The sequence below is a fragment of the Piliocolobus tephrosceles genome, chromosome 11 (genome assembly GCF_002776525.5).
Source record: "Piliocolobus tephrosceles isolate RC106 chromosome 11, ASM277652v3, whole genome shotgun sequence".
Classification (NCBI taxonomy): domain Eukaryota; kingdom Metazoa; phylum Chordata; class Mammalia; order Primates; family Cercopithecidae; genus Piliocolobus; species Piliocolobus tephrosceles.
Window position 1 is genome coordinate 3,499,359 of NC_045444.1, and position 21,713 is coordinate 3,521,071.

The 21,713-nt window shown below is 37.8% G+C and overlaps 1 protein-coding gene across 6 annotated transcripts in view; it reads right to left on the bottom strand.

Moving 5' to 3' along the window:
- CLASP1 (cytoplasmic linker associated protein 1) overlaps positions 1-21,713 on the bottom strand; it is a 298,327-nt gene that overhangs the window by 75,393 nt on the left and 201,221 nt on the right. For all 6 annotated transcript variants that reach the window (XM_031936404.1, XM_026456078.1, XM_023185195.2 and 3 more), the window contains 2 exons: positions 16,582-16,686; positions 11,679-11,846 (listed from right to left, as the gene is read on the bottom strand). In XM_031936404.1, coding sequence (XP_031792264.1) covers positions 11,679-11,846; positions 16,582-16,686 — 273 coding nt within the window. The remainder of the gene's footprint in view (positions 1-11,678; positions 11,847-16,581; positions 16,687-21,713) is intronic.

Consider the following 21,713-nt stretch of genomic DNA (forward strand, 5'->3'; position numbering starts at 1 on the left):
CCACTGTGGCTAACCAGTGGATGTTGAGTATTGTTAAACAGAACTGAGACAGCAGGTTTGGGGTTTGCAGGCTGCAAAGGATACCTCTGGCCTGACTTGATTACCTGAATCCTGATCTTGTTTTTCCATAAAACTTTGAGAAGAATACACTTATTTTCATACATATGAAATTATGTATGCTATAATTTGCAACATTGTTAACTAAATGGTACCTTAAAAAATGTGAACGTGACATTAATAACTAGCATTAATATTTGGCAGTTTATTCGGAGTAAAGACTTTGGAAGGGAATCTGTTGGGTGATATCCATGCCCCCTTGCCCCACAGGAACCCTAAATAATACCTAATTTTGGTTATTTTCCTGGGGACAGAGTGGCAGGAAGGGAATTACTTCCCTGTTTTTTGTTTTGTTTTAACGTAAATATGAATACTGGAGAAATGATGTTGTCAAACAGGCTATAAAGCATCTACAGCCTATTAACAGAACTATAAACATTCAATAACTTAAAAAAATTAAAGCACATTGGGGGAAAAAATATGAGGTGCATACATGCCAAGTGCTAGCCGACACAGATGAAAACAAATGTTAACATGGGTGTGAAACTAGAACATATGAAGAAGCCAAGTCATGCAGTTAGCACTTGTTCACCTGACTGCCCAACAGATTCAGCAGTGGAGAGAGCACTAGTGGACCTGGAATGACGTCGAGAGGCTGCAGGTAAAAGGAATGGCAACACCCACAGGATTAACACAGAAGTACCAGAGACAGAAAATGCCACAGTCCAAAGGAAATGCAGGGACTGCTACCAACAAGGCCATGTTTTCTCATGAGAAGAAATGGTGCTGGATATGAATGGACAGCAAGTGCCAGTCCCCAAACTCCACAGTGGCCAGCTGGCTCTCACACAGCTATTAAACACACAGGCACAACAAAGGCACTCTTAAAGGTGCTCCAAACTATGCATCAATCAACTCGGACTCCAGGGTTATATTCACGCCATGAAGCCTCTATCAGCCAGTATGGAAATATGCAACATGAAGAACAGCAGGAGTCACAGAGCACCGTCTACATCCCAGAGTGGAACGGCAGTAAGACGGATTGTTAACTCAGCTCACGAGATGTTTTATCAGTACGTGATGCATATGCAACCATGCACCAAAAACAAGCATAGAAGTTCATAATGTTACTTCAACGGAAATAAAATGAAATCACAGGAAGGGGATTCAACAGTTGGAATTCCATTTTCCCCAGTCAAAATGTTTGTTGTTCTGTTGCATGAATATCCTAATTATTATTATTACTATTATTTTCAGACAAGGTCTCACTCTGTTGCCCAGGTTGATGTGCAGTGGCGCAATCATGGCTCAGGATCAAGCAGATCCGCCTGCCTCAGCCTCCCAAGTAGCAGGGACTACAGGGATGTGCCAGCACACCCGGCTTTTTTTTTTTTTTTTTTGTAGAGACGAGGTCTCCCTATGTTGCCCGGCTGGTCTCGAACTCCTGGGCTTAAGCAATCTGCCCACCTCAGCCTTCCAAAGTGCTGGGATTACAGGCGTGAGCCACCACGCCCGACCATATCCTAATTATTAGTACTTGTGTAATTGTTGGAATTTGGTTGTATTAAGTTTAATGATTTTCCCTGGAGAAGCAGTTACAGTACACTGGTCATGAGTACCAGCTCAGTAATGCAGCTGTAAACCCTGGGATCACAACTAGCCATAGGACTGACCTTGGGCAAAGTACTAAATCTATCTGTGTCTCAGCATCTTATCTGTAAAATGGTGCTAATAATGGTTAATGGTACCTACCTCTTGGGAGTTACTGAGAGGATTAAAAGAGGCTATAAAGCACTTAAACAATGGTTAGTAGCGTTGGTGGTGGTGGTGGTGGTGGTGGTGGTGGTGGTGGCAGTAACAGTTAAGAGCAACCTCCAATTTATGATCTGACATTATAGTACCATTTTATTAACAAATATTCTTAATGAGCATATTACTTCATCAACCTGAGGAAATACATGCTAAATTCTGTCCTCATGTGGAGAGAAAATAACTTTTAGAAATAATTATGAAATAAAGACTTGGTTCAAAACATTAACTTATTGACTACAGTTCCATGCAACATATGGCTTTTCCTTAACCTCAGGAAAAAAACAAAAGATAATATGCTTCCATTCATTACTCTGAAAAATTCACAGTGATTATACTACAGAAAATTTATAGGTTTAACAAAATGATACTGAGCAGTGCTATATTTTATCCATACTACTATTCTGTACATGTTAACGCTCTCACATTCAGTCATAAAATACCAATACCTCAAATTCTTTAATATAATTTTTAAGGTCCATGTTACTTCATAAAATGTGCATCCCTATGGCACATGTGGTATTAAATAACAAAGATTACCTGGCAATTTTTACCAGTTTGCAAAAAAAGGAAAATATCCCTTTCTCAAGATTCACAAAAATTAAAACTAAATTGGCAAAGAATATTATAAAATTAACACTTTCCCTAAAAAAGGAAGTTGGTAAAATATCTTGTGTTAAGACTGAAGCAAACTATACATTTTTGTATAAGCACATCTTGATAGTTCAGACTGAAATAGTTTTTAAGCAGTACCTGATATGCAGGTTCCTTACCAAGTGGTCCTTTGGTTCAGTTTCAACAGAATATTCTAAAAAAATCTGTCATGCCATGAGTCCTCTGTCACATTCACAAGTTAACACCCAACACTGGAATCCAAGGCAGACCCACTTATGTGAAAGGCTAATTTACAGCAGCCCCAGAGCCCTTATTTCCCTTAATCAAAAATTCTCACCATAACCATATACATTCGTACCATCAAAATGGTCCAAAACAATAAAAATGCAAACTTAAAAATATATATTCACTAGAATATAAGTACTTTTACTCTTTTTTCGTTGTTGTTAAAGAGTTGGCTATATAAATGGATTCAAAGAAGCACTGACACACAATCTCACTAATTTCCAAAAGGGGTGGGAAGAGATTATTAAAATTAATGAGCTAAAGAAGGAACCTTCAGAGGATGTGTAGTAAGCTCCCCTGAGGACAACAACCTTCTGGGATGTATCTTTGAGTTCCCAGGTCCTAACCCCAAGCCTGGAAATAAATGATTCAGAAATATCTTCTAATCACCCTCCCATCAAGAAGCCCCAGAACAAGCATTTAATATATTTTCAAGGAACAGATGAAAAACACTGAATTATCCAAACTACTTCCAAATGAGGCAGGCTTGAAGTCAAATCTGAATTCAAACCCTGGCTCCACCATTTAGCTGCGTGATCCTGAGAAAGTGGCTTATTCTCCCTAAGACTCTGATGATGATGGTACCTGTCCCACAGGATGAACAGGGACCACACAGCATTACACTTGCTGACTGCTCCAAATGGTGTGCATACACATGAGCAATGCTGTTGTTCTTGCTGGACATAAGTTTTAGGGTTAGGTTTAACCTAAGGAGGGGAAAGGCATGATACAAAAATTTAGCTCGAAGAACTTAACTACTGCCCTGACCACAACAGAAGACATGTGCTGATGCTAGAGTTTGTGAGGACCCACACCTTCTGCCTTGGTAGTGGCAATTACACATTTCAACATTCTGGGTTGTCACCAAGACAGCTAAGCAGATCCACTTAATCAAACAATGCACAAAACAGACAAGATTCACTCAACCACTCAGAGTTCAATTGGGATCTCAAGAATTCAGCACACCTCGCCTGCTCCACGTGCCAGATACCAAAGGATGCTTCCACGGACAGTATCAAAAATGACAGTACATATTTGAAAGGAAAACACTGAACTGCTTCTAAGAGACAAAATAACGAATAAAGGACTGAATTGTTCACTCATAAATAGGTTGTTCAGAAGGTCAAATAGTGAGCAAGGATGCAAAGATATACAGCCTTAATTTAAAAGGAAAAATCACCAGTTCATTCAGAAAAAAAAAAAAAAAATCATCATTGCCACCTCTGATTATTGAGAATTCTGCTGTAATGCTTCAGACTGCTGTGGAATAGGTGACATGCAATAGGTAAGCTGCCCCACTCAGGGGCCCATGCTAACAAGGTGGAACACCTCACAACAGGTATTGCCTCGCTAAATCACGGGGACCGTCTAGCAGGGCTTTGGCATGTGGTTACCTGTTCTTTGTCAGAATCTCATTAAGGACAATGGGTCATAAAGAAATGTTATCTAGATTTTGATTATCGATACTGATTGGGGAAAAAGATCAGAAGAAGTGAATAACATTTTTAGAACGAGCTAGGTAGAGGCAAATATTAAGACCTTACGCTTTTAACATCCCTCTTTCGTAGTGACATGTATAGTTTTCAAAAGACCAGTTATATAAATACATAGTTAAAATTAACAGACTGCTGGAGTCCAAAGATCCATATAATTTCAGGTCTAGGTCTAATTATGACAAAATGATTTCTACGTTTATGCTTATCAAGAGGAAAATGGACATCTCTACAGGACTTAACATGGCAAGCAGCCAAAAATAATTATTGAAGAATACCAAATACTCCTTTTCACAAAAGTATGTGCTGACAGATGTCTTTTGGGGATCAACAGTTTATACTAACTAAAAAGGGTTTATTATGTGTCCATTTTAGAGAAGGCAGGACTATTAACACTAAAAGAAAACTCATTTACTTTTCTCAACATTATTGCAATTGTACTTTTGTTCCTTCTTTGAATTAAATTACATACAGACTGATCTGTAGTAGAATTAAAGATAAATTGTAAAAAGTCAATGACTCAGAATAAACTTTGGAAACTTTATTTTTAAGCAGCAACTAACTTCGGCTGAGTTTTGCCTTAGGTTAGAAATTACAACACAGATGGGCTTGCCTGAGAGCAAGTGGTCATCAATGATAATAGTACAGAGTGAAGTGGTGTTTTTTTCCTCTAATATATAAAAATTCGAAGTTGCCAAAATTCAAGCATGCAGAGGGGGACAACGGGGTAACTAAGGAAGAGGAAAGAAAGAAGAAAGGATCACAAGGACAGTAGAGGAGGAAAAGCAGGTCATTCCACCTAGCAGTGTCTTGGACAAGCAGGGTAAGAAACTCTTTGCTCCTCAGCCAGCGCCTACATGTACTCACCAAGTGGAGGAAAGCCCCGAGCAGGGCTTGTATCTCGGCTGCTCTCACGGCTGGTATCGCGGCTGCACCCCTGACTCATGCTGGGTCGAGGGATACGGCTGCTCCGTGCTAGCGTGCAGCATGAAGGGTTTCAGAGAAGGTGAACAAGTTTAATGAAGACAGAAAAACTCACAAAATGTCAGTCACATTTGGTTAATGTAATTACAACATTGTTCACGCTGGGGAGTTCTGATGACTGAGCCACCTATCCATGCTGAGGTCTCACTGACCGACATGCCAACAGGGGAGGGTTTGGGTAAAATGTGATTATGCTCAATGCCTCAGAAAGCTGTGAATTTCAGTATGAAGGTGAAATTACACCTAAATGTAAGAAGTGAAAAGAAATCTTTCCGAACAACAAACTGGCATCAGAAAATACAAGATCAAAGGCCTTTTAGAAACGATCAGTTTTTATGAGTTTAGCAAACTTCTCAACAAGAGGACAAAAAACCAAAGCTGTATTCATATGCACTTGTTTCTTAGAAAGGTAATTTAATTTGGATTAACAAACAGAATAACCATGTCGGTCACTGAAGTCCATGAACTTACCTAATGAAAAGGAAGAGGGCTCACTGCTCCCAGGCTGGCCATCTTCACCAAGAGAAGCCATAAGGGTTGACATAACCAGACAGCCTACCCACTCCAAGTAAGTGTGCAGATGCTTCACACATATCCAATTCTCGAAACCAGCAGGCAGAAAAAGTGGGGACTGTTATCTTTTCCTTTACTGATCCCAACATTTTATCCCTGCTTTTGCTATGAGAATCCAAAAAGATCTGCCTGTGCTCTATCAAGCACCGCCACTGACCCAGTCTTCCACATTGCGTCTACAGCAAGTAGATCAATACTCTCAGTACTTGGGGGAAAGATCCCTCCACTGACCTGAGAACAGCAAATAACTTTCTGATTATCTACGGATACAGTTAATCATTCTCATGTTATAAAACACCGAGACTACAAGACAGAACTGCATGGATACCCCAGGGTCTCATAAAAACTGGGCTGTGAAGCTCAGAAAATACCCTTGTTTCTCCATCTGAGAAAATGGAGATAACATTACTGGCAAAATACTCCAAAACCACCTTAGATATTGAATACATGTACGTGGACTGCCTAATGTAATAGCTGATGGGGACAATATATGCTTCCATCTTGAGAGGATGGACTGGAAAAAATGTCAAGAGATTTTAGAAAATACTTGCATCACTGATACAAAAACAAGTATGTTTCTATACTGCAACAAACATTGTCTATTATTTAAGACCAAAGATTTGTTATACAGCCAAAGTATAACAAGAATGTCTTATAAACCAGAATCATAACACTCCATGATTAAAAAAAAAAGAATATGAAAGGGAAAACCAAAGCCAGCTTTCTATTGTGCTCAGCTGCTCAGTGCTAGAGTGGAACTAGACTCCGAAGGCATTTAAGTGAAATCCAAATGCTTAGTACTGGTCGGGGGAAAAAAAAGAAGTCAAGCACAGGAACATAATCTCAACAATCTAGACATAAAGGGCTTTATTTGGGGGTTCACCAGAAATTCTTAAGCTCTCCTTAATTTTGCCAGAGTGATGTGAAAGCACTGAATTTTTACTCAAAGTAGTAGTGACTATTTAATCAGCAATTCTTGATGACATTCTAAATAGCTCCTACAATGATGACAAAAGGAGATGCCAAATTAAATGCTTAAAAAACTAGGGAGCATGTACCGGCTCTACCAATATGGAAAACTTTCCTAGAATGTACACAGCAATACCACTCATCCTTAGAGAACCAGTGCCAAATCTGAGCCAAAAAATGACCATTCCAGTTCCACGCCATCTCACTGGTCCAGCCACTTGGCCTCTTTGGGTCTCAAGCCTCCCATTAGGAAAACGAGGAAAAAGAACACGTCTCCTCATTTTAAATGAGAAGGGTACTGTGAGATAATGTGCATACGTAAGTATTTCCAAGTCTCTTGCTGAAAAGCACACGTGAAAATTTTGTTGTATTCCACTGCCCACTCCAACACAAATAATAAAAAAGCTATAAAAAGTCTTGATAGTTGTTTAAACAAGTTCGTGCTTAGTTGAGCATTTTCTTAATAGTTCTTGCCTGATTATTTCTGAATTTTTCCCAGCCCCATCTCCTTCCTTAAATTCATATACATGCTAGAACAACGGGGAAAAAATGCTCTCTTTTTGGTCTGAGTCTGTTTTGTGAAGACAATAAAAAGCATTGACAGTAGTAAACAGATATGCTCTGAAATAACCGTATGCATAAATTTCTTAACAAGGTTTACCCCCTACCCCCCGTATTTCACCCAGAGACAGTTCATTCACCCATTTGAGCTGATTTTCTCCTTTAACATATGGGTAGTAGCAATATAAAGAAAAATAACTCTGTCTGTTTATGATTTTGTGAAAATATGGCCATAGTTACACTAAACTTCAAGAGCTCTGGCATCATTTACTCTTCAAAGTAAATCTAGTGGTGACATCAATGGTTCAAATGTTAAATAATTTAAAATACAAGAGAAATACAAACTCACTTATACTACTACTTTGAAAGACTAAAATAAAAGAAGGATTTAAAATAAGTATATTTATTTATTTCATTTCTTTCTTTCTTTTTTTGAGATGGAGTCTCGCTCTGCCACCTGAGCTAGACTGCAATGGCATGATCTCGACTCACTGCAACCTCCGCCCCCGGGTTCAAGTGGTTCTCTTGTCTCAGCCTACCGAGTAGCTGAGATTACAGGTGCACGCCACCACGCCCGGCTAATTTTTTGTAGTTTAGTAGAGACGGGGTTTCACCATGTTGCCCAGGCTGGTCTCAAACTCCTGAACTCAGGCAATCCACCCGCCTCAGTCTCCCCAAGTGTTAGGATTACAGGCGTGAGACACTGCGCCCTGCCTATTTTTTTATTTTTGAGCCTGGCCTATATTTTATTTTTGAGACAGTCTCCTTCTGTTGACCAGGCTGGAATTTGGTGGCACAATCTTGGCTCACTGCAATCTCCGCCATCCAGGTTTAAGTGATTCTCCTGTCTCAGCCTCCTAAGTAGCAGGGATTACAGGCACGCACCACCACACCCAAGCTAATTTTTCTATTTTTAGTAGAGATGGGGTTTTGCCATGGTGGTCAGATTGGTCTCAACTCCTGACCTCAAGGGATTCACCCATCTCAGCCTCCCAAAGTGCTGGAATTACAGGCGTGAGTCACTGCACTCGGCCTAAAATAAGTATATAAATGATTTTTTATAAATGAATTAATTAGGTGATCAAAACTAAAAGAAAAAAAAAACCACCAAAATAATTTGTCTCTTTAAGTGCCAAACTAAATGTTCTATGTGAAAATATGTTACCGAGGAGAAGGCATAAGAGGGAGAGACAAGGAAAACATACTTGCACTGTGAACTTCCTCAAAAAGCAGTATTCCTAGGTACTTCTGGGGTCTTCTGCTTACACGAAATGCTGGGAAGCCGTAAGATCCATAAGATACCCATTTGATTGGTTTACATTTCTTGATAGACACTCTACCCTACTTCAGTGTTTTAATGGTAATGTTGACTTTTACATCTTAAGGAAGGGTCCAACCAGGACTCATGAAAGCAGAATACAAGCGAATTAATAAAAACCACCAGAAGTTAAAGACATGAAATGTCTCTCTGCTCTAGACATTTTCATGTCTTGGTCTTAGACAGTAGTCTCATTTCACAGTTGAAATGAACTATTATTAATGTTTAATTATTTCAAAGTATTTTAACCAGAAAAATTTAAGAACATTTTAAATACACATTCACAGAATGAAAGCTGCAAAAATATCAAATGTGTTTTCACAGCCTTTCCATAGATGAGTGGGAGAAGAGAACAAGGGCAAACTTCCAAAATATAATCACTATAGATACTGGTGATTTATGTGACTTTATTGTATCTATAAAGTATTATCTTTAGGACATACAGAAATAAAACAACTTAAAAATATATTTTCCTACTCGGACAGCTTATGAGGGAACAAATCACCAAGAAAAAAGAGTGGCAGGGATATATTTTGCTTCTTGAATATTCAACAGGAATTACAGGCTGTTTTGCTTAAGAAAATTTAAATGCCAAAGAAGATCCTTGGCATTAGTTTTAAAACAAATGAAAAAAGAAAATTTTGTTAAGAAGTATCATTTCAAAAAAAAAGAGGCATAGTTGAACCATACACAATTTGTAGATAACTACAATTAATTCTCAGTGCAAATTCCAAACCTAGTTTAGCTATCATTAAAACTGTTGAATTTGTTGGTTTGGGAATTATAGAAAATATTCCTAAAAGATGTTCCTCCTCTTTTTTTCAACAATTATATTGAAAATTGCTATACAATGAGTCAAACGTTAAGAAACATAGGCGCATATCCAGTATATACTAAATGATAATAGTAATATATAATCTATTACTGAATAATGCTATTATGTCTGCCACCCTATTAAATGGAATTTCTAAGCAATACCACAGGAAAAAAAATGAAAATACATTTTATTCATATATATTTCGTTATATGCATATATTCTCACAATGTGTGGAAATTTAAAGAAAATATTTTCCTTAATATAAACTATACGTATGACCTCAAAGCTCCACACATAACTGATCCCTATAATTAGCATCAAGGAAGTAACTTTCTTCAAATAAAGTTTCAAATAACTCTTTGGAAGGGAACAGGCTTCTCTTAAGTTCCTACTGATGCTCCATAATACCTGTTTTAAAAACGTATAAAATACTGTCTTTTCAACTACACACAACTCAAACGTCTTAGTTAAAACCATGGAACACATTAGAATTACGTTAGATAAATGAAGTTGGGTTATTTCCCAGTTTTCAGAAGAAGATTAAATTGGCATCTTCAATAATATAAAAAGAAAAAAAATCTCAAAACAGTAAAGAATCTTTAAATGTATAAAACTAACATGGATTGCAGACAGACATCCTATAAACTTAAACAATTAACTATGGAAAAACACAGCTAAAACATAACACCTAGATTTAAAATTTTCCGAACACAAATATGTTACAGCATCAGACATAAAATTCAGATATTCCAGCTGTGCCCTTTTCTACTGTTGTATCCACATCGACACCCAAATAACTTGTCAGCTATGAGACCACACTTCGCAATGCCAGTAAAAAGCTGGCATCAGAGAATTACTAAAACCATGAAATATTTTCTACTTGCTTTGGAAATAGGATCTCAAATCACACCTTATCCATTCTTAAGTATCTTCTCCTGCCTTCTCGTAGCTAAGGTGGCCTTCAAAGACTTCTATGAGCTGGACTCTACCAGTCTCTGCCCCCAACTCCCACCCACTCTGACTTCCGGTACAGTAGCCGAATGAATGACATATGGCTGCCTCTTGCCTGACTGCTTCTGCAGATGCTTCTCTCTCCTCTGGAAACCTTTCCCTCATCTCCCCACCTGGGCCAATCTCATCTTGTACTTCATGGAAACAGAACCTACATTGGGCAGCCTCCCCTAGCAGGAAATCTGGGGTGGCCAAGGGTCTAAGATACTCCTTTTTTAGGTCATAGTTTTGATTATGGGGAGCACCCCGTCATAGTATTTGTCTTATTGTCTTACATTTCCACCTCTCCCCAACAGATATCAAGCTTTTTGAAGTCAGAATCTAAATCTATGTCATGTATCTTCTAATTCTCAGGTCTAACAAAGTGCCTGGTACATCACAGTAAACACTGTTGATGAGATAAATGAATAAATGAGAAAGATAAGCCAACACAATGTAAGAATACAGTAGTCTGATTTTATATTAATACATTTTACCCTTAGGAAGTAAAGAAGTCATAGAGTATTAATTTAGATTTTTTGTATTATATCACCAAGACTTCTAAATTTTATATTTAAAAAGGTAGTGTATGAATTAGATTTTAATGGAGTAAAAGGTATTTAAGCTACTGAGAGTAATTTACATGATTCTACACACTATTACAAAGAAGCTAAGTAACACAAAAATAAATATTATATATTGGTTTTAATCAATTCCTAGCTTTCATGCTTAAACAAATCTATGTCAAAAGTAACTATACATATTTTCTAACCATAAGTTTCACCAATTAGATTAGAGAAGATCAGAATTAAAATAAATGTGGACCCTAAATGTTGTTTTTGAAAAATTCATATAGGTTAATGTCTACTTAGTGCTAATCAGTAAAAGGAAAATGAAAAGCAACACTGCTTCTAGTTGTGGGGGAAACACCTTATTTCCCCAATTCCAATGCTTTGTACAATGACTGCAAAATACAAAAGCCTATAATGACATAATTCCTTCCCATCAATTTGAATGGTTAAGTCCCACATATTTTTCTAACTGAAACCTCAATATGCCAAAATCTGTATAAAGCACACCCAGGCAAAGTGACATCCTCAGTTCAAAAAATAGATCTATATTTCCTACATTAGACATAGTCATTAGCTTATAATCAAAACTATGACCAAGCAGGGAATGGTATTCCAAGATCTTTGAGAATCCTTACCTAATCCTATTCGGTTTGGACTTGTTTCCCGGCTACATCCCTGGCTCCTGGGAATCTTGCTTCGCTTTTCTGAGGATGGTGTCACAGGTGGGCCTCGTGAGGAGCCCCCAGCAAGTCCACCATAACCACTTCCCAACAATTTTCCTGGGGAACTTGACCGGCTGCCAGCTAAAAGTGAAGCAAAATGACAATAAATAATACGTGTAAATGTAGGAATGAACTATAATACTTTCAAAAGCCAAGTTTTACACATTAATTTGGCTAAAATACAGAATTTTATATAAAAATAAATTTTTATTTGGTGGTAATTTTTAAAATGTAGGAACATAAAAGACAACTGAATATCATAAAAGAATATACTTAGAAGAATTACTGGTAGAATAGCCTCCTTATTCCACAGTAAATATCTACAAATACCACAAAGGTGTTTATTCTTGTTCTGGTTTTTTTTATTCTGTAAGAGCTGATTATGTTAAAAATCTTAGGTGTCACTGCTAGAAGAGCAGAAGTAGAACTATAACAATTTTCTTAAGCATTAGCTACAGAAAATAGATCCAAGAAAATTCTATTAATCTGACAAATGATATAAAAGGGAGTAGGGGGATAAAATAACCAGAAACCTGGTAAATAAAAATCACAAAATAAGATAGAAGTTCAAACATACTAGTTAATCATAACAAATGTGGCAGGACTAATTCATCTATTTAAAAGAGATTAAAACAAGCCTGGGCTGGTGGCTCATGTCTGTAGTCCCAGCACTTTGGGAGGCCAAGGTGGGAGGATCACTTGAGCCCAGGAGTTTGAGACCAGTGTGGGCAACAACAGGGAGACCCCATTTCGCCAACAATTTTTAAAAATTTGCCAGGCATGGTGGCACATGCCTCTAGTCCCAGCTACTCAGGAGACTGAAGTGGGAGGATCACTTGAGCCCAGGAGGTCAAGGCTGAAGTGAGCCATGAGCACACCACTGCACTTCAGACCAGGCAACAGAGCAAGACGCTATCTCTTTTAAAGAAAAAAAGAAAAAGAAAAGAAAACGCAAAGTAAAATAAAATGAAATTCGGCTGTCTGGTATTTTTAAGAGTCAAACAATACACCACAAACAAAAACAAATAGAATAAAACACAGCATTTAAAAAAGACAAAGAAGGATATTTAATATTTATGAAAGAATAATTGTCCATGAAGATACAATAATCACGAACCTTTATGCTGCAAACAACACAGCTTTGAAATATAAAACTAAAAAATGATAAAAGTACAGGGAGAAATGGAAAAAGCCACACTTACCGAAAGACCTCATGGAAAGACTAATACTACTGAAAAACTATGTAACTCACAGAAATTGACAGAGCAGTCAAAATTGTGTCTGTGTGCGTACATGTATGTATAAAAACACACACTTCCCACATACACATATACATCCCAACAAATAGAACACACATTCTTTTTACCTTTCCACACATGAATATTAAAAACAAAAATCGTGTATTAAGCCTCAAAGTAAATCTTAAAAAAAAGTCTACAAAAGTAGAAATAATATGGACCACAATCTCTGAGAGGTATGCAATAAAACTGGAAATTGAAAACAAATAATATGGCTGATAATTTTTATTAATAGATAAGTAGCTAGATACATATATTACTATTTCTTGTGGGACATAATTCTCTCTCGGAAAAAACAACAAAATTTTATGCATCACACCAACACACTCAAATGGCAATCATCTGCATTGATAGATTACCTCCCTAAGTAGAGAAGGCAATACAATTCTAAAATATAAAGGATACATTTATTATGTACTAGAATAGAATGACCCAGAGGAAGAAAGCATTTGAAGCAACACTTACCTGTAAATTTATATGTGTGTTTATTTTAAATATGTATTATTTAAAAATAAGTATTATATAAATCAAAACCACCACTCAAATGAAACACTTAAGTGAATACTCACAAAAAATAATAGTTTATAATGATTTAACTACAAATTGAAGTGAAAAATCATTATAAAAACCAATGAAGAATTTGTCTCAGGACCTATTAATTTTACCCATAAAATTTGAGCATACTAATAAACTATTAAACTATGTATAAAGGGGAAAGAAATCCATTTCAAACTCTAGAATTTGAACACAAAGAAAAATGCAGAGAGATTAACTAAGCTTACAATAAAGAGAGAAATTAATATTGTGCAAGGAACATGGGGTCGGGGAGAATGCCAACAACAACAACAACAAGGCAAGAAGAGAAATGGCTTACCACCAGCAGGATTAGCAGATCTGGATCCTTGATTATGAGAGCAGACCAAAGGACAGGCAAAAAGTGGATTAAAAGACAATAACACAATACAGAAGGTCAGCATGCAACACAACACAAAGGTCTTTGTTCACAAATACATTGGCAAAACAGCTATATTTCCTAGGACTTGTTCCTCCTATTTTTGTACTTATGTTTATCTTTGTCATTCTACATTAGCATTTATTTCAGAGCTGTTCATAAAACACTTTTAAACCTACAACGTGCGAGGCTCATATCTGCTTTCTAGCTTTAAGCAACCTGAGGGAAGTGATTGTAACATACTCATCTGTGTATCACTACCATCTTCAAAAGTGCTTACCACATAGTAAGTGCTCAATAAACATCAACTAACTGAAACTGCTGTTAACTAGTTTCACCTATCCTGACTTCCCCTAAACCTCAAATATTTAAAATATGCCAATTATTAAGGGCCCTAAATCTAATATTAATGAAGCCTATGAAGTATTAAATCAGGACTATGAATACTAGTATATATATTTGTGATATATATGCTTATATTTACCACTTATTAAAATAATTGTTTAAACTTTTAATTTACATGTGTAAGTTGAAAGTATAGGCTTGATCACTGGCTAGTGTGGTCACTCTTCCTGAGTATAATTTGGTGAGTGAAGTAAAACTAAGGAGTTTTAAAAGGGGAGCCCCAAGGCTAGGTACAGTATTTTTATAAGACTGAAAAATTAAAGGTGTATTATCACCCTAACCACTATTAGAGAAGGAAGTGTAATCTTCACCACCTGCCAAGGTAACCTACACATTCCTAAAACCTACAATATAAGAGAGAAAACTACAGCATTGACCTAGCTGGGGCAGGGAACCCCAAAGACCCCAATGCTGATAAACAGCATTAGAATGGAACATGTAAAATACTGTTCAACCCTCAGCCTCCACAGAGGGAAGTAACACTGCATAGTTACATGCTTAGACATTTTTTATTTGGCTTAATTTCATTATATCGACCTAGATTCTGAGATTTGAACACTTTTTGTCAACAATTCCTTTGCAGTAAAATTTGACCCATATGTATGAGTCAAATAACCTTTTGTGTCTCCAGGCATCACTAGGGTTCAACAGAATAACCAGAGCCAAGAAGTCGTTCCCAAGATAGACACTTCTGGACTACACTTGCACCCTGGATCTGAATGAAAACCCAGTTTAAGTTCTACAGTAAGGAGAGCATTCTTGGTCTTAATGGACTCAAGCTATCTTCAACTGCATCCCTCATCATGTAAATCCATTCCTACCCTTATTTCCTAAACCTGCTGAAGTAGACAGGGATCAAGGATGCTCAACTTCAGCTAGGATGGGAGTCTGCTGATCTGAAGCAATTATGACTATAAAGCTTGTGTCCATTTACTGTCTATCACATGCTAAGCTCCTAACGCTCATTAAATCCTCATGAAAACCCCATGAGGGTGGGAATTGTTATCACTCAATTTACAGACAATGAAACTATGGCTCACAAAGGTTAAAAGACTCACCCAACATCACACTGGAACCAGGATGCAAACCCAGTTTTGTCTGACACTGAAGCCCATGCTTGTAGTGTATCACACTACACAACATAACCTAGGCCACAGGAAGGTTCTGTAGCCTCACCAAAGGCAGCACTATAAGTGATCTTCTGCTTTCTTTGCAGAAATTATATAACGTGAGGACTGCAGTTATCAAAGGGAAAGAATTTAAATTCAGAAGGTGTTAAGCAAGGCCATTCTCTATACTAAGAGAGCTCTTAAAGTTTGGTGCAGACTGAGCACTCTCTACAACAGACACACAGTTCCTTGGGTCACAAAGGAGGCAGACAAATGTCAGCTAGTGAGGGCTATGCTGTGGGACCATATGCAGCTCCTGGGGACAGGAAGACTTCGTTCCCACGCTCACCTTGCCCAGGAGCACTCTGCTACCCAGCTCTACTGGACATGCACAGAGGGGAAGCGGGCCCCTTAAAGTTTATGTGTGGCTGGAAAGTGAGACATCAAGGCAGGATCGGAAGAGTGGCCAGAATAAATTCATTCCAGCTGTGGCTGCTTTCATGGCTAAGGCTAACAAAGCAACTGACTGCACATATACAGAGACGCAATCATGGAAGCAGCTAGGCAAAGCAAGAGCCCACATGGCAGGAAGAGAGGTGTGGGCTGCAAATGTTAGAGCACAGAATTAAACGGGGAGAGCTTTTAATGGATTTACTTATTTACCACTGGAAAGAACATAGCATTAATAGTTTTCTGCCCAGGTACTGTTCTAAAATTACATCAGAAGGATTCCTTATCAATGCAAAAATGAGTCACAGAACAGGTTAAGTTACAATTTGACAGGCTTCAAAGGAGGGAGAAAAACTACATTTTAATGTTTAATGCTTAACAATACAAAAATGTAAATCACCTGGACAGGAGACAAATGTATGCCTGGAATGTTTCATTTTTTAAGCTTACCCAACAAACAGTAAGAATACTCACAGTATCTTAGAGCCACAAAAATTGTGTTTTTCCCTCTGAAGTCAATATAAAGATTGTAAAATGTTCAACCGCAGAATGAGCTGTTGAATAAAACTGAGGTAAGCAAGAGCATAAAATATGTTTCTTACGCTGGGACTGTGAAACCACTTTAGCACGACTGCGGCCCCGGTTATCAGGTGTAGAGGCGACATTGGTGGCACTCCCAGAGCTTTGTCGTCTTGTGCGGATCCGACCTGGAGGACATAGCAAAAAGAGCGTTTCACAACATTTCCAGTAAGTGCCACCTACTTAAGAAAAGAACCCACACCCCAGAAGAGAGGCACTGACCAGCCAACTACAGGGGAGCAACAGCGTGTGTGAGCAGATCCTCCGCACGAGGTCTGCCACGTCCCCCGGGGTGAGAATGCATACACACGTGCATGTGATCCACGCATAACTGTTCTACGGACACAGGAGGAACTCCTGAGATGGAGCCATGGACCTGCAGTTGTTTAGGTTCCAACTATTTTAGTATGTTATCTCTTCAGACAAGGAAGTGATATCCATTTAAGGACATTTCCCATAATTTTTTCCAGATTAAATTTTCTTTTCTATGGTCTACGAATCTGGCAAATTTCCAAAAACGGAAAATATTAGCTGTCACTGTAAAAAAAAACTATAGAAAATAAGAGTAATGCAAAACAAAAACAAAAACAAACCCAAAAAAACCCAAAACAAAAAAGTCTACCTTCTTAACTCAGCCATCATAGAAGCGATAGCTCCCCAGTGAATAAACGTGTTTTTGATATGTAGCATTAAACTTCTATTTTTAAAGCATGTATGTCAGTAAGTTTCTAAGATAAAGAAAAGATAAAGCTAAAAAGAGAGATACAGCTAAAAAAAATCAGTATTAGGAGTACTAAGAGAAATGATGGCCCAAAGATAATTCAATGCTGTAGGCAGTTAGGAAAAAATTACAGCAATTATTGAACCATGAAGACATAAAACTAAAAATGAATTCAGAAACACAAAATTATTAGTGATCAGACTAGTATGATTAGCGATTAAACTTTAAAAAACAACAAAAAAAAAATGGGCCTTTTTGGTTTCCAGAGAGCACAAAATGCCTCTCCAGTCATAATTCAATGGGAAAACCACAACCAACTTAAACTCCCACTGGCTTTTTGTTGTCCAAAATCAATTCCACCCCCGCAAGCAAAAAAGCTTACAGAGAAGTAACGCAGAAAGCAAATCCTAAAGCTTGAAAGAGGTTCAAGAAAGAAAGGTAAAGAGCAATGAAAGAAAGCTGGCATTAAAAAAATAGTAAAAGTAGTTAAGAACCAATGACTTTTAACAACAGTTTAAGGAAAAACTTATACACAAACTCTAGAATCTATGCAGAAGTGAAAAGCTATACCATTTACTAACAACTATATATGAGTCAATTCAGAATCCTCACAGCACATAAAGTAATTACTCCCATTTTACAGATGAGAAAACCAAGAAACAGGGAAATAAATCAATTTGTCCAATGTGACACTACTGGTCTAGTACCTGTGCCTGCCTGGCTGGCTGGCAACGCTGAGTGATGACCTTTGACTTTCCTAAGGAAGTCACCGAGCTAAATCAAGGCAGTCACAAAGGCAAAGTGAACATGAAAAACCAACTGAATTTAAATTCTTAAACTCATTATAAAATATTTAGGTCACAAAGATTTTTTAAATGAACATGTATACTTATTTAGCTTAAAAAATAAAAACTCTCTTTGCTAACCCTCTTGTATTCTACTTTCCCCCAGCATTTGGTAACATGATCCTAAACGCAGTGTTCAGCATTCCCTTGTTTTTTTTTTTTTTGTAAATACATGTTTTCACAACCAATAACTATGTGGTTTTGTTTTACATATTTAGAAAGTTTTAAAATTATAACACAAGGTCTATAATTTTCTAAAGTGTACTATTTTGCTAATATTTTACTGGAAAAGTCACTTATGTATGTACGGATAAGAGCGGATATACTTTACTTTTTCCATATAACTAATGTTGAAATAAATTTACTTAACAGCTTTCTTACTGATTAAAATGCCACCTTCACTGTTTATCAAGCAGCACTTATGCGTGTCTGGGTTTCTCAGCCTTTTAGTCAATGTGTTCATACCTACATGACATCACAATACTGTGATTAGATTTTTATTAACTAATTAATTAATATATGAGGCAAAGTCTCTTTCTGTTGCCCATGCTGGAGTGCAGTGGTGTGTGATCTTGGCTTACTGCAACCTCTGCCTCCTGGGATCAAGCAATTCTCCTGCCTCAGCCTCCCACAGGCACACACCACCACACCTGGCTAATTTTTGTATTTTTAATAGAGACAGGATCTGACCATGTTGGCTAGGCTGGTCTCCAATTCCTGACCTCAAGTCATCCACCCGCCCTGGCCTCCTAAACTTCTGGGATTATGGGCAGAAGCCACTGCACCTGGCCTGTGATGAGTTTTTAAAGGACATCCTGCTAACTGGCAGGACAAGTAAATTCACCTTTTCCTAAGCCCTTTGCTCTCTTCCATATGGTACGTGCAGACACAATAATAACACCTGTTGAAATGCTGACCGGCATTATGTGAAAGTTGGGGTTAAGGGGAAAAGCTTTATAACATTGGTCTTCTCATTCATTATATCTTCTATGTTTAACTTTTTCAATGTCTTTTGGTAAAGTTTGATCATTTTTTCAAAGTTCTTACTCAATTTTTATAGACTTATTTAAAGTTGCTCTATTTTTATATTTTATTAAATTATATTTTCTGTTCTTGGCAGGTAAGAATGGAATCGTTATATTTTGATCTTAACACACTAGGATTCTGCTAAACTTTTATTAATTCTACTAATTTGTATACAGATTTGGGGTTACCTAAATAGAATAATATCCACAAATAACTCATCAGCTTATTCCCCTCAAATAATTCACTTTTACTTCTTTGCCTTTATTGTGATGTCTTGGTCATGTAATACAATGCAAAATAGAAGCGGTGAGGGTAAGCACTGTTGACTCAAACAAGATTTTTTAAAAGAATTTCTGAAATTTCACAGAAAATATATCTGTCAACAGGTTAAGAAAATTTGGCCACGCGCGGTGGTTCACGCCTGTAATCCCAGCACTTTGGGAGGCTGAGGTGACTGGATCACCTGAGACCTGCCTGGCCAATGTGGAGAAACCCCATTTTTACTAAAAATGCAAAAATTAGCCAGGCGTAGTGGCACACGCCTGTAATCCCAGCTACTCTGAAGGCTGAGGCAGGAGAACCTCTTGAACTCGGGGCGGAGGTCACAGTCAGCCGAGATTGTGCCACTGTACTCCAGCCTGGGCAAAAGAGCAAAAAACTGTCTGAAAAACAAAAGAAAAAAAAGAAAATTCATTTCTGTGCCTAGTTGCCAAGAATTTTTATCCCAAACGTTTGAATTTTTTGATGTTTTGATCTTTTGAGATAAGAGGGTTTTTCTCCTGAATTTGAACTACATTAATAAATTTTAAAGTATTAGGCCAGGTGCAGAGGCTCACACCTGTAATCCCAGCACTTCGGGAGGCTGAGGTGGGCAGATCCCTTGAGGACAAGAGTTTGAGAGCCAGCCTGGCCAACATGGCGAAACCCCATCTACACTAAAAATACAAAAAATTAGTCGGGCATGGTGGTGCAGGCCTCTAATGCCAGCTACTTTGAAGACTGAGGCACGAGAATTGCTTGAACCTGGGAGGCAAAGGTTGCAGTGAGCCAAAATCGTGCCACTGCACTCTAGCCTAGGCAACAAAATGAGACTGTATCAAAAAGAAAAGAAGAAAAATTAAACCTGAGCTGAACCTACATGGTTATGGAATATACACTCATATACACAATGTTTGTATGTACTCTGGTCATACTAGCTGCATAAAACCAGTGAGGGAAGTATTCCCTCTTTTCCTTTTCTCTGAGTTTACGTAAGCTTGGAATTACCTGTTTTTATTATGGTTTTTTTGCATCTCCACTGATAAACTGACAATGCAATTATTCAATGTTTGATACTTGTGTGTGGAACCATCCGAGCATGGCAGGAATTTAGAGTATCTTTTCCATTTTTATTAAGTTTATTTTGGCAGGGCGGGAATAGGGCAACGAATTTAACTACTGATTCAAATTGTTTAATGAGCAGTCTTAAAACCACTCACATGGCTCATTTCTTTGAAGAAAGTTTTGGGTTTTCTTGAAATTTGTGCAATTTGTTTTTGAATTGTTAACAAAGCTGTCATAAATTTATCTTATTACCTTAATTTTTAAAAATTATTATTTTTTCTTTGAGACAGAGTCTAGCTCTGCTGCCTAGGCTGGTGATCACAGCTCACTGATGCCTCACTTCCCAGGTTCAAGCTGTCCTCCCACCTTAGCCTTCTAGTAGCTGGGAGGAGCTAGGACTACAGGTGCATGTCACCACGACAAACTAATTTATACATTTTCTGTAGAGACGGGGGTCTCACTGTGTTGCCCAGGCTGGTCTCAAACTGGCCTCAAGCAATCCTCTTACCTTGGCTTCCCGAAGTGCTGGGATTATAGGCGTGAGCCATTATACCTGGCTTCCTATTACCTTTAAAACTCTACTGATCCACATTTATGCCTAATTTATTATTCTTAACAGTTAATTTGTACCTTTTCTGTATTTCGTCGTTTTTCAGAAGTTTGCCTCCTTTATTAGTATTTTCAAAAACTGAAATTTTGCTGGTTGCAGCGGCTCACACCTGTAAGCCCAGCACTTTGGGAGGCTGAGGCAGGTGGATTACTTGAGGCCAGGAGTTCGAGACCAGCCTGGGCAACATGGAGAGCCCTACCTCAGCCTCCCAAAGTGCTGGGATTACAGGCGTGAGCCACTGTGCCTGGCTTTAGTGTCTTTCACCAATTATGAAAAATTCCCAACCATCATCTCTTCAAATATTGTCTCTGCCCCATTCTCCCTCTTCTTCTTAAACTCCCATTAGACACATTAAATTTCTTCACTATCTTGCACGTAACTTAACAACTTTGTCATATTTTCTAACTCTGTACTATAGTCTGGATAATTTCTTCCTAGCTTTCTTAATTCATGAGTTCTCTCTTCAGTTACACTGATTCTACTGCTCAATTTACCCATGCAGTTTTTTATTTTTATTTTTTTCAGACAAGAGTCTTGCTCTGTTGTCCTGACTGTAGTACAGCGGTTATGATCACGGCTCACTGTAGCCTCACTCTTCTGTGCTCAAGGGATCCCCCCCGCCCCAGCCTC